This window comes from Hydractinia symbiolongicarpus, chromosome 6 (assembly GCF_029227915.1).
Source record: "Hydractinia symbiolongicarpus strain clone_291-10 chromosome 6, HSymV2.1, whole genome shotgun sequence".
NCBI classification, from domain to species: domain Eukaryota; kingdom Metazoa; phylum Cnidaria; class Hydrozoa; order Anthoathecata; family Hydractiniidae; genus Hydractinia; species Hydractinia symbiolongicarpus.
The window spans coordinates 21,548,897-21,563,393 of NC_079880.1; the positions used below are offsets into that span (position 1 = coordinate 21,548,897).

Sequence of the window (14,497 nt, forward strand, 5' to 3'; positions counted from 1 at the left end):
AGAGGTAGCTAGTGAGTCCTTGTACTATCAGTCAGGGATAACAAATATGGAGGGCAGACCCTTGCTGGGGACAAAATGTACTGCAACAAGAATGCTGACTTTCCCTGGAAAGTGATGCAAAATGACAGGGGCTTTTTAAATGTCTTCAGGTTTTCACAAAAAACTAAAAAACAACTAGCTAAATTGCCTGAAACAGCTTACACCCATTTAAAAAATGTAAAAAACATAATATATTGTTGTAGTAAAGCAAAAAATTTTCGGGACCCTTAAGTCAGAAAAACACAGATGTCAGCATTACTTTGTCAAAAATTACTTGGGCCAAACATGCCTTTCTTAGTGTTCAATAACAGTTTATTAACAGCGGGACATCAAGCCTTCTATCACAAAAGTCTTGCACATAAATAACTTTAATGACAAACATATTGGCAGGTTAACTGTGATGGTATCAAAAACAAGCTTTGTTGACAGTTTGTTGGCGTATAATTCTCAAAAAGGCTGAATTTAATCCTAGATAAATATGTAGCTAATAAAGTGACACAATTCTGTATATTGCGAAGTGTAATATATTTTGTTGTGCTCAAGTTAATGAAACTACTACTACTAGAAATTGCAAAACGAGAGGATTAGTTCAAGATTGTTTCATGCTAGAAAAATAATAATAAATGTGATGAAATATATGAATATAAAAATATAGCTATGAAGGCAAAATATATGATGCAATAAAAATATATAAGTAAAAAAATTAGAAGTATAAACAATCAAATGGCTGGACCTTTTAGATCAGAATCTGTAGTTTTATCAGCAATGTGATCCTAATTGTTTGTTTATTCCAGGGTTTTTTCAACAAAAAAAATTATGTTATAAAAAATATGACAATAATGGTAGCAAGCATCCCACTTTTAAAATCGCTGACATCCACTGATATCAAACAAGGTTTACCAGGCGAGGTATGGAGAGTGGTGTTTTCTTACTTAAAAGCTATTGATCTGTGTCGTTGCTCACAAGTATGTAAAGACTGGCGTATCCTCGTTGATAGTGTCGATGCAACAACATGGAGGTTTTTATACCTGGAACAAAAAAAGTATAAGCGATGGAAGCATCCTTACTGGCCAAATGAAACACAATCAAATGTTATTTCTTGGAAGAAATCATACAGACAACGATATTTAGTGTCTCGTTTGTGGTTAAACAATGGTGTGACAACTGCATGTTCAGTAAACTTTTTCTTTGGTAGAAGTAAAGAAAGAAAGAATTTTTATGTTGGCTCAAATAAACCTTATAAAACAATAAAGAGTGCCATTGAAAAGGCTTCTCCTTACGATCGTATATATGTCTATCCCGGAGTATATCAAGATCCAGTCATGCTTGTGATAAAAAATCCATGTGCTGTTATTGGCGTGGATGACCCAAGTAAAATTATATTAACTATGCAAATCGATGTAAGAGCAGAGTCTTTAAAATTAGAAAACTTAACAATAAAACCGATGTATCCAAGAAGAGTTCATTCATCCACAGCTCTTCTAAAGGTATTAATTTCTACTACAAGAACTAGCTGTAAAGTTTGTCCATTTTATTACGCAACTGGTTATTGTTGTCTTCCTTGATTTTATTTTTTGATCATTACAATAACCCATGTTTATACAAAATTTATTAGAAGTGTGTTGAATTGTTTCTACTATATAGAACTTAAGATACTGATTAAAAGATTATGTAATTCTTAAAAACAAATTCAGTCAAAACAGGTTCTCCGCTTTTTTGGTCTTTTTTTGTATCATGTACAATTCGTTAAAATGAAATCAATGGCAATGATTTTTAAAAAGCACGTTTAAATGGCTCATTAACAGATGAGACATTATTTCAGGTTAACATATTACTGAAAAAGGAGAAAACATCAAATTCAGAATAAAAAATTTGTCTTGTAAGCGCTTTAAATGTATGGAGTATATCAAAAATAGCTAACCCCTCACAAACTGAGTAGATTACTAGAACAGAAATAACTTATAACGACGTGATTAATTTATTTGGAATTGAATTTGTTTGATAGTTAATTATTTGTTTAGTGTGCGTCAAAATGGCAAACTGCACAAATACTTCTAAGTCAATTTTTGTGTAGGACACAAACTGGCAAAATATTTCACTTAAGTTATTATATGTATCAAATCTTTTTATTTGGCAATATTCTTTTATTATTATTTTTTTCTCTTCAGGTATTATATGGTCATGTCTTTATGTTTAACTGTATTGTGAATCAAGGTTACCTACATATCACTGCACCCGGCATAGCTGACATCAGGTCATGTACATTTACTACCGCTTTTGTTAATTTACAAGGTGTTGGTTATAGTAGTATTACAAACTGTGAATTTAAGCCTGATCGGTTTGCTATATTTGTTGAGGAACCGTTGTTTCAATTTAACTTAAGACCACCTCGCACCATGGATGAAGTTGGAGGATGGGTAGCCGCTTTAAACGAGAAAAAGTTTGATGAGTATTACTGTAGGCATATTAAAGAAAAATGTCGGAAAAGAAATGGAGATAATGAAATGAAAAAGTCCAAATCTTTTTTATCTTGCATAACTGAATCTGATCTCAGTTTGAGTGACAGTGATGCTAGTGAAGTGAGATCGAAAACAAAATCATGTTTGTCACGAAAGAGTAGAGTCAATAGTTTAGGGTCACTAAAGAGCGACAATGGTACTGAGAAAGAAACTGTGGATGCACAAACTAAAGTATTACTTAAAGCTATACAAGGTGTTGTTATTCGAAATATTAAAGTTACTGGTGGCAAGGGTGGGGTCACCTTGTGTAGAATGGGACAGGCATGGATTGAAAATTCAACATTTTCCAACTTGAGTTATGGAATTCGATGTTTACAAAATTCAAAATGTGTTGTATTAAACAACAAGATACATAGTTGTGACACAACAGGTATTTTTATAAGAGATCACTCTGTTGCATTGATTGCTGGAAATCAAATCTTTGCGAATGGTGAAGCAGGTAAAAATAGTCTATAATTTGATGTTGTTAATATTCAGTATTTACCAAATCAAGAATGTAGAGCTAAAAGAAAAACATGTTTTAAGCTGATACTTTTTATTTGCTATGTAAAACCTTTTAAAATTAGGCATAATCAGTTTTCATCACGGGGCCTAGTGAATACGGTAAAACTTCTGACACTCTACAGCAAAATTATTATATAAAAGAACATATAAAATTTACAATAAAATACACGAAGCTTTTCGTAAATAAAACTTTACATCGTCAGGTAAGTAATGCTGCTAATACAATAAAGCCACTATATATATAATAAATTTTTTTCTGAAACTGTCAAAGGACTGTGAATAATGAGAAATAGAAAATAATGAGAATAGAAAATAAAAATACATTAACGTCGTAATAAGAAATTATATTTTTATATTATATTTTTACATCACGCCGTTATGGAAAAGTAATAATCTTTTAGATTCAATTTATTCGTTAAGAACAGGCCTTAACGACTTTATAGAGAATGCCTCCAAAATTTTCCGCCTTAAACAGTTTTTAGGAGCGCAACTTAAAATTTTCCAACAAAAAGAGTGTCCATCATTCGCGACAACATAATTAGCTGGTTCGGACTTTGAAGACATTTTGTTATGTTCAGACCATCGTGTTTGCGCATTTCGTACTGTTTCACCGATGTAGTTTACACCGCATGAACAAGTACCTTCGTAGATAACGCATGCTAAGTGCTTTATTTTGTCTTTCAATGGCAAGAGAGACTGGATTTTTTTAGTGCTCCAGAGCACAATGCAAATGAAATTCTCATTTGTCCAACGATGTAAGTTATTAATAAAACTTTTTACGTCTTCTTCATTTCGTTGGCAGTAAGGTAAGGTGAAATAAATCTTTTTTCTTTCTTCAAATAACCAATTCGGGATTAAAAACTCTTCCTTATCTTTGTTGAAATTTCTTATCACACTATAGACAAAACCATGCCAGCCAGCTTTGTTATACTTAAATTTAATGTATTCAATTTCTTCTTGAAAATAATCAGAAATTTTATAGGCTCTGTGTAAGTCACCTAGAATCGAATTACGTTTGTAGCGTTTCAGTACAGCTGATTTCCAGTGTATGTCTAGTTTGTTTTCTTTTCTATAACTTTCGTTTTGAAACCGTTGCCAAAGTGAATAATTTCAGTGTCCAGGAAAGGAAAACCATGCCGGCCAGCTTTCTTATACTTAAATTTAATGTATTCAATTTCTTCTTGAAAATAATCAGAAATTTTATAGGCTCTGTGTAAGTCACCTAGAATCAAATTACGTTTGTAGCGTTTCGGTACAACTGATTTCCAGTGTATAGCTAGTTTGTTTTCTTTTCTATAACTTTCGTTTTGAAACCGTTGCCAAAGTGAATAATTTCAGTGTCCAGGAAAGGAGGGGGGTCTATCTCCATTGTCAGCTTTATGTTTGGGTGATAATTATTAAGAGACTCAAAGAAAGTATCGGGTACATCTTTTTTACGTTTCCCACAAGTGTCGTCTACATAGCGTTTGTAGAGAGCTGGTTTTACAAGATCAACCACATCTTTTTCCGTCTTATTCATGTATATATTGGAAAATACAACAGATATAGGGCCACCCATAGGACAACCATCAATTTGTTTAATTAAACGGTTGTTGACAGAAAAAATGCAGTCAGATGAGAGCTTTCGAAGCAGTTTACGAAAAATGCTTTCTTTGCACAACGGTCGTAAAACTTTATTTTGATAAATCTCTTGGCATATGTACAGTACGGTGTGAATGTAATCTACCGCGGACACCAGGCCTATCAATAAGGGGAGAGCAATTGCTCTAGCTCACGCAAAGGCTCGCCCAATTCTGAGAAATGAGAAACTAGCTGAGCCATTAATTGCTCCCCCAATTCTAAAAAAAGTTTTCCTGCTGAGCAACATTAATTCATCTCACATAGAAATCAATGTTATCTTTCTTATTATTTACAGTAAAAAAGAACTAAAATACATAAAAAAGATAACACAACATAAAGAAAACAGACTTTGTGATAAAATATGTGTTTATAATCTTATTTTATTTATTCTAATTGCTCGCCCAGTTTAAATAATTGTACCCTTGGGGGAGCGATTTATAGCTCTGGTGTTATTTTCTTATTGATAGGCCTGGGACACGTTAATATCACACCTTTGCGTGGAGGACGGCAGCCGTTTGTCTTTTGTTATAATTAAATCCCTTAAGGGTTTTGCGATTTTATATGTTCTTTTATATAATAATCCTACTATGGCAAAGAAAACAATTTTCCACAGCAAAACTTCTGATACTCCACTGTAAATCTTCTGATACTCTTTCTAATTTATTACAGGTATTGATATTCGTTCAAGTGCAAATCCGTTAATTGAACATAACGAAATTCACAGTGGTAAAAGATCAGGAATAGTTTGTTTAGATCATGGAAAGGGTGTGATTCGAGAAAATGACATTTACAATAACAAGGAAGCAGGCATTTATATTTTACATAAAGGTTGTCCTAAAATTCAGTATGTAGCTTTGTTTTGTTTTTAAGTTACAGTACAGACCAGATGTAAGCGTACGCGTACGCTCAAGTTTCACACCTTTTTCTCGGAGGCGGTAGTTGTTTGTCTTTTGTTCTTATTAATTATCTTGCGAGTCTTGTAAGTCATTAACTTGCGCATAATAAACAAAAGATTATTGAAGAGAAAATTGCTTATTATAACTGCACGTAACTATTGTTAAATAGTGTTAACATAACTATTCCCAATAGCATAATTGCAAATGTTATCAACTCTATCAATGTGGCACGAAGAGCCATTGTTTAATTTTTTATTAAACAAATGTTTTGCGTGGAAACTAAATAAACTAGCGAGAAGGCATTGTTGGTTGCGCGGGTTAAATAAAGCTTTTAAGCGATAGAAATTATTATATTTTAACAAAGATTGAAACTTTAATTTTAATAGAAATGTTTTTTTAGATTGCATTTTAAAACTTTAAAAACGAAAAACGGCGATAGAAATGTTTTTTTAGATCGCATTTTAAAAGTTTAAAAACGAAAAACGGCGATAGAAATGTTCTTTTAGATCGCATTTTAAAAGTTTTAAAACGAAAAACGGCGATAGAAATGTTTTTTTAGATCGCATTTTAAAAGTTTTAAAACGAAAAACGGCGATAGAAATGTTTTTTAGATCGCATTTTGAAAGTAAGAGCTTGTGTTTTTTAAATATATCAGATTAAAATCGCGTTGCTATAATTAGTTTTGTTGTTAAAAAAAATTAAAATTCAATAGCCTTCGCGTTTAATTTATTTTCGCGCAGAGTATTGTTTTTAAACAATGTTTCTCGCTATGCTTTTGTTTTTAACATGAAGCAATTATTTTCGCGCAATTTGAAAGGAACTTGCTATCCTATTTTTTTTTTTAATGAAAGCAATTATTTTTGCAAGTTGAGCGTACACGTACGCTTACATCTGGACTGTACTGTATATGTCTTTAAAATAATGAATATGATTAATGTTTGTGCTAGGTTAATAAAAACAAAAGCTAGGGCCAATTTTCCAGATAACTGTGTAACAACGCATTTTGCAACGTAAATCAAAAGGCAAAAACAAGCAAAGATTTTTGAAAGAACTTCCTACACCAACCCTTTTGTGCCTAAGTGTGCACCCAGCAGGCCACATGGGGGTTGTAAGAATGGAGCCTCTCCTACTGTGTTTTTAAAGAGGGTGCTATTAAATGCACAAATAAGGTCTGTGAAATGGTTTTGAAAGTGATGGCACCAATATAATGACTAATAGTTGTGGCTGCTGCAGAAAATTTTAAAATTTAGGACCTCCATATGTATTAAAATGAAAAAAATAGTGTTTGCCAAGTTATCTAAGGTATAGCAGGGAAAAAGTTAGGGACCACAGCCTCAGTGGTTTTCATTCTTTCATTAAGGTATACCACTTGGGTATTTTTTTTCCTTTGTAGTAACAATCATGTGTGGTCTGGACGAGCTTCTGGCATTGCTGTGACAGAAGATGGGACTGGTCATATAACAAACAACATAATTACTGAAATGGAGTGGGCAGGTATTGACATTCGGCATGGAGGTAACCCTGTCATTTCACATAATGTGATTCAACATGGAAAATCAGATGGGATTGTTGTTGGTGAAGCTGGCAAGAGTGTTATTTTGGATAATACAATTGAAGGTAGCTTTTGTAAGTTTTGTGAGTTTGAATGCTAAGGTGTTTTATGTATGAAATGTCTCTTTGATTAGCAATAAAACTACTATAAATTTTGTAAACCTAGAGCTATGTGTCTGCTGGAATATGACAAAAGGATTTCTTTCAAATTTTTCCTGCACTAAAAACAATTTTCTCACTAAAAATTTTCATTAAAACTGGTGCAGTGGTGTATCCATTGTATATAAAGAATATAAGAACTAATGTGTATTATTTTTCAACAAATAATTTGCTGCATAACATAAGTCGCTATAGTTTGATTCATTTTTAAAAGAATTACTGTTTTTCCAATTAATTTTTTTTTTATTATCTATTGCAAACAAGTTACTTTTTCCAACATACAGGTGTGCCCACTAAAATGAGAATTTGCGAAGTACATTTTTTAAGTGGGCAGTCAACTTAAATGCCAAGTGAAAATTTTTTCTGATTAAAACAACTTTTTAATTTTATTTTAATTTTTTTTATTTTCATGATCAGAAAACAGTGGTTGCGGTATATGGATTTTAGACGGATCCCATCCACTCATTCACAGCAATGTAATAACGAACTCTGGAAATTCGGGAATAGCGTTTGTGAATAACAGTGATCATGAGCACGAAAAACAGAAATTGAGTGTACATATACCGCAAAACAGAGCTGCACCAGTAAGTGATATCTGTGGTATACTTTAGAACATTTAACAAGACAAATGTGTCTGATGAGAATTGTAATTTTAAAGAAATACCCTTCCACCATGTCAAATTGTTTTATTTGCATTTTAGACTTCTGATCTAGTTTAAAATATTTTCTTAAATTGGTTATTTAAAAAAGCTATAACATCGATGTTGATTGTCATGGCCATTTCAGCATGAAACAGGGTAACTTTTAAATTATAATAGATTTTTATTGTGGATATTATTGCTTTTGTCAGGCTTTTAATCACGATGCTGACGAAAGAAGTGTTGATACAGAGGAGGAGTTTATATTCCCATCACCAATGATGTTGGAACAAGAGCCGGAATCAAGATACGTGCACGGTAACTATCTCTTGTAAACTCCTTAAAGGGATCCCAAGGTACTTTTACAAGTTGGACTCATCTAAAAGATTTGCATGAGAAATGCTAAATGATATATTTACTTTTTGTTAAAACTTCATGTAACTCCAGATATATCTTTTTAAATATTTATTTTTCTCGTCGCTTGACCGCCATCTTGGTTATCTTCGACCTTCTTTTTCGTTAAAAATTTTCATTTTAGCTCCAGTCTTTTTTAGTGGCACGTGACCCTGTTACGTATTATTTCAGTAGCGCTTTAATAATGACTGACTGCATAGGCAGAAAATATACCTTCGCGGGGCAAAGTGGAACCAAAGCTCTCTACGAACAGTTACTTTTTTTAAAAAAAATTAAAATAATTCAGCATAAAGTTTTTTACGAACGATTATTTTTTTAAAAGAAATAGAAATAATTCTGCATATGTTCTCACATAGCTGAGCAATCAAACGAAAAATAAAATGTACATGATTTTTATTTCAAAGTACTTTTATTTGAGACACAGGTTGTGAAAGTTACTGATTATTCAACATGTCACATATTTGTGTATGGTTTTTATTTCAAAAGGATATATTTTGGAAGGCAAATAAAATATCAAGGTGTGACTTATAAGCCCTTAAAAAGTTATGAAAAAAGTTGAAGACGGAAGAGAGAGGGGGATGCATCACCACTCCCCCTCCAGCACCAAAAGGATTAAGGGCGGTTACAACCTTTTTAATTGAAGACGGCACTCGGCATTTGCCAGGGTAATTACCAACATATTTTCAAAACTTGTACAGTAGACGTCTGTTAATTCGAACACGTTAGGGACTAAAAAATTGTTCGAATTAGCGAAATGTTCGAATTATTGGAGTCCGAGTTAAGCAGCTCAAAATATCAGACTTTATTAAGCCAAACTCAAAGGACTTGGCAATTTGTTGAAATAACGGAAAGTTCGAATTAAGCGGCATTCGAATTAACGGACGTCTACTGTTACCTTTGCATCGACAATTATGTGACGTGGTAAAATCTCACATAAAAAGTCCCTTGGCCTTGTGCGATCGAACGTGTAAAAAATAGCCGAAGATATAACAACGGAAAAGAGTATTTGTTTTTCCAGAGCATAGTTCAGTTGCCTCCTATGGCAATGCAAAAAAACAGTTTTGCGCTTCAATTACATCATTAGAAGCAGTTTGTCACCAATGTAGGGTGCTTAAATCATTGCAGAAAATGCTAAAAAATAAATAATAAAATGCTTTTTTTTCTGCGTTGAACTTCAATATTTATGCAATTAACTATTATTATTTTATTTCTTATTTTTCTTTGGTTTTCTCCGGTAAAAATAATATTTTTTATTTAGGAGGTAGCTAAATCAGTTTTTGTGTTTTGTTAAGTTTAAAAATTTAGGTGTCACAGTGTGCGAATATAGTCACAACAGTTATTTGTTGATGCTAAAAATGGTGAATTATGAGGGTTTCATTGGACATTAATGTATTTGTGATGTATGTTTTTAAAAGGTCTAATCATGGAGGTGCAGATTGGTGTTAGACAGGATACCTGTCTCTCTTTTTTGCGCTTCGATGTCTGTCCTGCTTTTGTAACCCTGCTTATTTTAGGGCCATGAGCAAATAACCTCCCGAGCAATTAATTGCTCGCATCAGAGTGTCTACGCGAGCAATTTTGCTCGTCATATTTTGCTTTCATAAACTTTACATTTAGTCTCTCAGGGCATCTTTTTTAGGAGAGGCGTGCGCCTTGGCACACACCTAAATCGTTTCAGGCATGTGATTATAATGTCTGCCTCAATTTCCAGTTTGGTCAAACATGTCCGTAGCTTATTTCGAACTTTCGTCGGTTAAAACGTCCGATAGATTTCTGTCTTGGTCAGACACTTTCAGATCTTAGAATTATTGAATAGTCCTGGTCCTTTAAATCCACAAGCAAGCCTATTCATAGCCAACCTGACCATCCTAGCTAATTCACTGACTCCTGATTTATTTAAAAAACTACGTAGACATAAATCTCTTTTGCCCGGCCCCTTACACAAGAAATCCAGCCATGCGGTTCTTAACTAATGCGGAGGTGAACGCCGATGGAGCACGGAAGACGCAAGTTTGCAAAACTGCACTTACAGGCGGAACAGACAAATTATCATGGATTTAATTGTAGATAATTTCTTCATTTAACGAAACAATTGGAAACTATAGCAGTTCCAAATAAATGGATTATTTTCTTTATGCCGCAACTTTTATTCAAACAATTTTAAAAACGAAACCCACGTGCGGTATAATTTTTTTTTCTGTATAAATTTTATGTACCTGACGTGTACCTTTTAAAAAGAGATTTTATTTATTAATTTCATTTAAACCACGCGGATAAAGATTTTTTTTAATTTAAAAACAAAGCATATTTTTTCCTATTCGCTTGTGATAACCTGAAAAATAATCATTAAATTTATGAAAACAACAGTATAGTATTGCGGGCATACTATTTCGGACATGTACAAAAGGAAGTTAAGATTGAGAGAGTCGCAAAACCGGTAGACGCTCGATCATCGTGTTTCCCCCACTTTTCTACTGCATAATGAATGCGCAACAAAGATAAACCTTAATGCCTGTATCGCATGCGTTTTATAAAATGGCGAATGAACTGTTGCATGATTGGTGGAAAATAATCACACTAGATATCTTTTCAGTTTCACTTGAAATACCAATCAATTTTTGAGAAAAATGTTTACACTTAAAATGTTAATATTTACGCGAGCAATAGAATGCTCGGGTAACAAGCATTTACGTGGGCACGAGCAAAAGGGAAAAATGATGAGTTTAATTTACTAGACTATGTTGATATTTGCGTTACATATTGGAAGAATATCATGAAAACAAACTTTAATTAGTCAGTAACTTCTGGCTCTTTCTGTACCATGAGAGGAATTAAAGTAGTAATTTATATTTTTTTATTGCTTAGACGGCTAGTATATCATGTTGAATTTTTTTTTAAAAAAAACAAAACAAATCATTCGTACAGAGATTGATGTGGAAAGTATGTTGAATTTTTTAACTTTGTTGCGGCAGTATATTAATTGTTTTTGGCTATGAAAGTCATTAATAATAGCGAGTGAAAGTCATGAATTTGTGAGCGCTACGGAAATACTACATAATAGGGTCATGTGCCACTAAAAAGGACTGGAGTTATAGTCTGAAATTTTTAACAAACAAGAAGATTGAAGCGGCCATCAAGGCGGCAAGAAAAACAAATATTTTAAAAAACGATGTCTGGGGTTACATGAACTTTTAACAAAAAGTAAATACTTTTAACAAAAAGTAAATACATTATTGAGAATTTCTTATGAAAATCTTTCAGGTAAGTCCAACTTATAAAAGTACCTTGAGATCCCTTTAAGTTATTGGGGTTATTCTCAAATTGAAAAATGTATTTAAGCTGAATTACAGATGTTGTGCAACAAAAACAAAACATGTATTATTTGCTACTAGTTATTAGGGTTATTCTCAAATTGAAAAATGTATTTAAGCAGAATTACAGATGTTGCGCAACAAAAACAAAACAAATCATTCGTACAGAGATTGATGTGGAAAGTATGTTGAATTTTTTAACTTTGTTGCGGCAGTATATTAATTGTTTTTGGCTATGAAAGTCATTAATAATAGCGAGTGAAAGTCATGAATTTGTGAGCGCTACTGAAATACTACATAATAGGGTCATGTGCCACTAAAAAGGACTGGAGTTATAGTCTGAAATTTTTAACGAACAAGAAGATCGAAGCGGCCATCAAGGCGGCAAGAAAAACAAATATTTTAAAAAACGATGTCTGGGGTTACATGAACTTTTAACAAAAAGTAAATACTTTTAACAAAAAGTAAATACATTATTGAGAATTTCTTATGAAAATCTTTCAGGTAAGTCCAACTTATAAAAGTACCTTGAGATCCCTTTAAGTTATTGGGGTTATTCTCAAATTGAAAAATGTATTTAAGCTGAATTACAGATGTTGTGCAACAAAAACAAAACATGTATTATTTGCTACTAATTATTAGGGTTATTCTCAAATTGAAAAATGTATTTAAGCTGAATTACAGATGTTGCGCAACAAAAACAAAACATGTATTATTTGCTACTAGTTAAGGCTTGTAGAAAAATCCACTCTGACCAAATTAATGATATCAGCCTGCTGATATGAAAAAAATTATTGAGAAATTTGTTGAATTTTTGCTTACGTGTAGACCTGAAAACACTGATCAAGAAAATGTTAAATTGAAAGGTTGTTTGATGACATCATTAATCCATCAGTCGTGAATCTGGTGCTAAGTTTGGGAAATTTGATCTCAATTAGTAAAAATAACTGATGTCCCCACCTTTTTCTTATTTATTTGCTTCTGGATATCAATAAAAAACAGCGCTACAGCTAAGATTCCTTATTTATCCCTATTACTAGAGTACAGAACAGGTAAAGGTTTGTGCGTAAAATATTTTGAAAGCTGTGTAATTACATAATTGCTGTGCTAAAATACCTGCACCAATTAAAAGATTTCTGACAGATTATGTTGCTATTTATGTTTAGCTTTAGGAAAATATTCCATTTATATATAACTTGTTTATTCATGATTTTTTGACTTATTTGATTTTGTTCTCTACTAGTCTCAAAGCCAGATAAAAAAGTTGCTCAGGTCGAAGGCAATACCATTGAAAACAACAAGGGGCATGGTATTTTGTATGATGGCAAAGAAGGCATTGTAATATTTAAGAATCAAATCAATCATAACTTAAAACATGGTATTAACTTAATACATTCTAGTGAAATAAGTATACAAGATAATGAGCTCAGTCATAATCACCTTTCCGGTGTAAATGTTGAACTTGGTATAAATGTATCCCTTGAGGGAAATGGATTGTACGAAAATGGAGAGTATGGAGTCAGCACAGCAGGAATTAGTACTATACTTCGCAACGATGTATTCGGTCATTCCTTACCCGGTGTATATGTTCAAACTCTTGCAGATGTTTCACTGAAAAACAACCGACTGCATGGATTAAAGCATCCATGTGTTCATGTAGAAGAACAATCGCGGTGCATTGTGGATAATAACGATTTTTACATTGGTTCTGAAGCAAAAGATTTGTACTTTCATGAAATTAGTGATGTTTCATATCTCGACAATAACAAAATTCATAAAATTGATAATAATGACTCTTGCAGAGACTTGTCAGATATTGTTTCATATACTGCTGTTGGTATAACGGATTGGAGACCTCAATGCACCAATGTGGCAACCAAGAGTGCTCCATTTTTTACCACAGTTCAAATGCATAATCAAAATCGCTCGAACAACAGGAGTTCGTTTTGTGCTCTTCTGTGAAGTGCAATATTTATATATTTTAGATATACATTTTAATCTTATTTTATGAAAGCTTTTTTTCGTTATTTTTGTATTTAGTTTAAATTTTTTTTTGTCTGGTCTTACATTCAGTCGATAAGAATTGCCAGTGAGGTTAAAATATCTCACTGAGTATTTGATACATGCAACGAGAATAAAATAATGTAAATGAGATAGAGACTGTCCTCGACTAAATGTAGTAATAGTGTAGTTATGTAGAATTTTATGTTGACTTCAATTCTATTAAAAGTGGTATGTAGTGTATGGTGGACATTTTTATTTAAATAATGTTGCAAAACCTCTTAAAAAGTATAAGATTACATTTGGAGGCAAACATAAAACACACCTAATAAGGCCATTGTTCAGAATGATCAGGAAATTTTTTTCTGAACTTCACTTGTGTTTTATAAAAATCAAATCAGAGATGTGAAGCATTTTTTTATTTATCATTTACATGCCTTTACTCTTTATACCCTGATTTATTTTTATGGAAATTATTTTTAAACTACGGAAACGCTGCACATATAAATATTTTCATTTAATTGTATATTTTTATTTATTGATTGTCCATAGATTGATATTTAAAAAAAATAATCTTAGAACATGTTTTTTTTTTTTTTTTTTCAGTTAAACCACAATTTCTTGTTTGTACTAATTTTGGGTGTATCCAGTCGAAAGATTTTGCAAGTGTAATTTTAAGTGCATTTGTGGAAACCCATTGCATTGAAAGTTTCATTGATTTTATTTCAACCTCGTTTTAGAAGATTACTATAGTTGGTGAAGTATATAGTAATAGTTGTATAAATGTTAAAAATAGAAGCCAAACAAAGATAAAGCCAATATAAATTAGTATGTAAAGTCACATA

The 14,497-nt window shown here is 32.3% G+C and overlaps 1 protein-coding gene across 1 annotated transcript; it reads left to right on the forward strand.

Annotated features, from left to right (window-relative positions):
* The first annotated feature begins 809 nt into the window (after positions 1-809).
* Positions 810-14,233, forward strand: LOC130647554 (F-box only protein 10-like). The gene is made up of 7 exons (XM_057453452.1): positions 810-1,526; positions 2,208-2,997; positions 5,352-5,526; positions 6,972-7,195; positions 7,706-7,872; positions 8,139-8,244; positions 12,895-14,233. The coding sequence occupies exons 1-7, from the start codon at positions 870-872 to the stop codon at positions 13,611-13,613; spliced, it is 2,838 nt and encodes a 945-aa protein (XP_057309435.1). The 5' UTR covers positions 810-869; the 3' UTR covers positions 13,614-14,233.
* Positions 14,234-14,497: the final 264 nt, after the last annotated feature.

Bases quoted from the DNA above. Each gene is read 5' to 3' on its own strand.
- LOC130647554 (XM_057453452.1), top strand. From the start codon at position 870: ATGACAATAATGGTAGCAAGCATCCCACTTTTAAAATCGCTGACATCC. The intron at 2,998-5,351 runs GTAAAAATAGTC...AATTTATTACAG, and splicing joins CTTTGCGAATGGTGAAGCAG to GTATTGATATTCGTTCAAGT. The intron at 5,527-6,971 runs GTATGTAGCTTT...TTTCCTTTGTAG, and splicing joins AAAGGTTGTCCTAAAATTCA to TAACAATCATGTGTGGTCTG.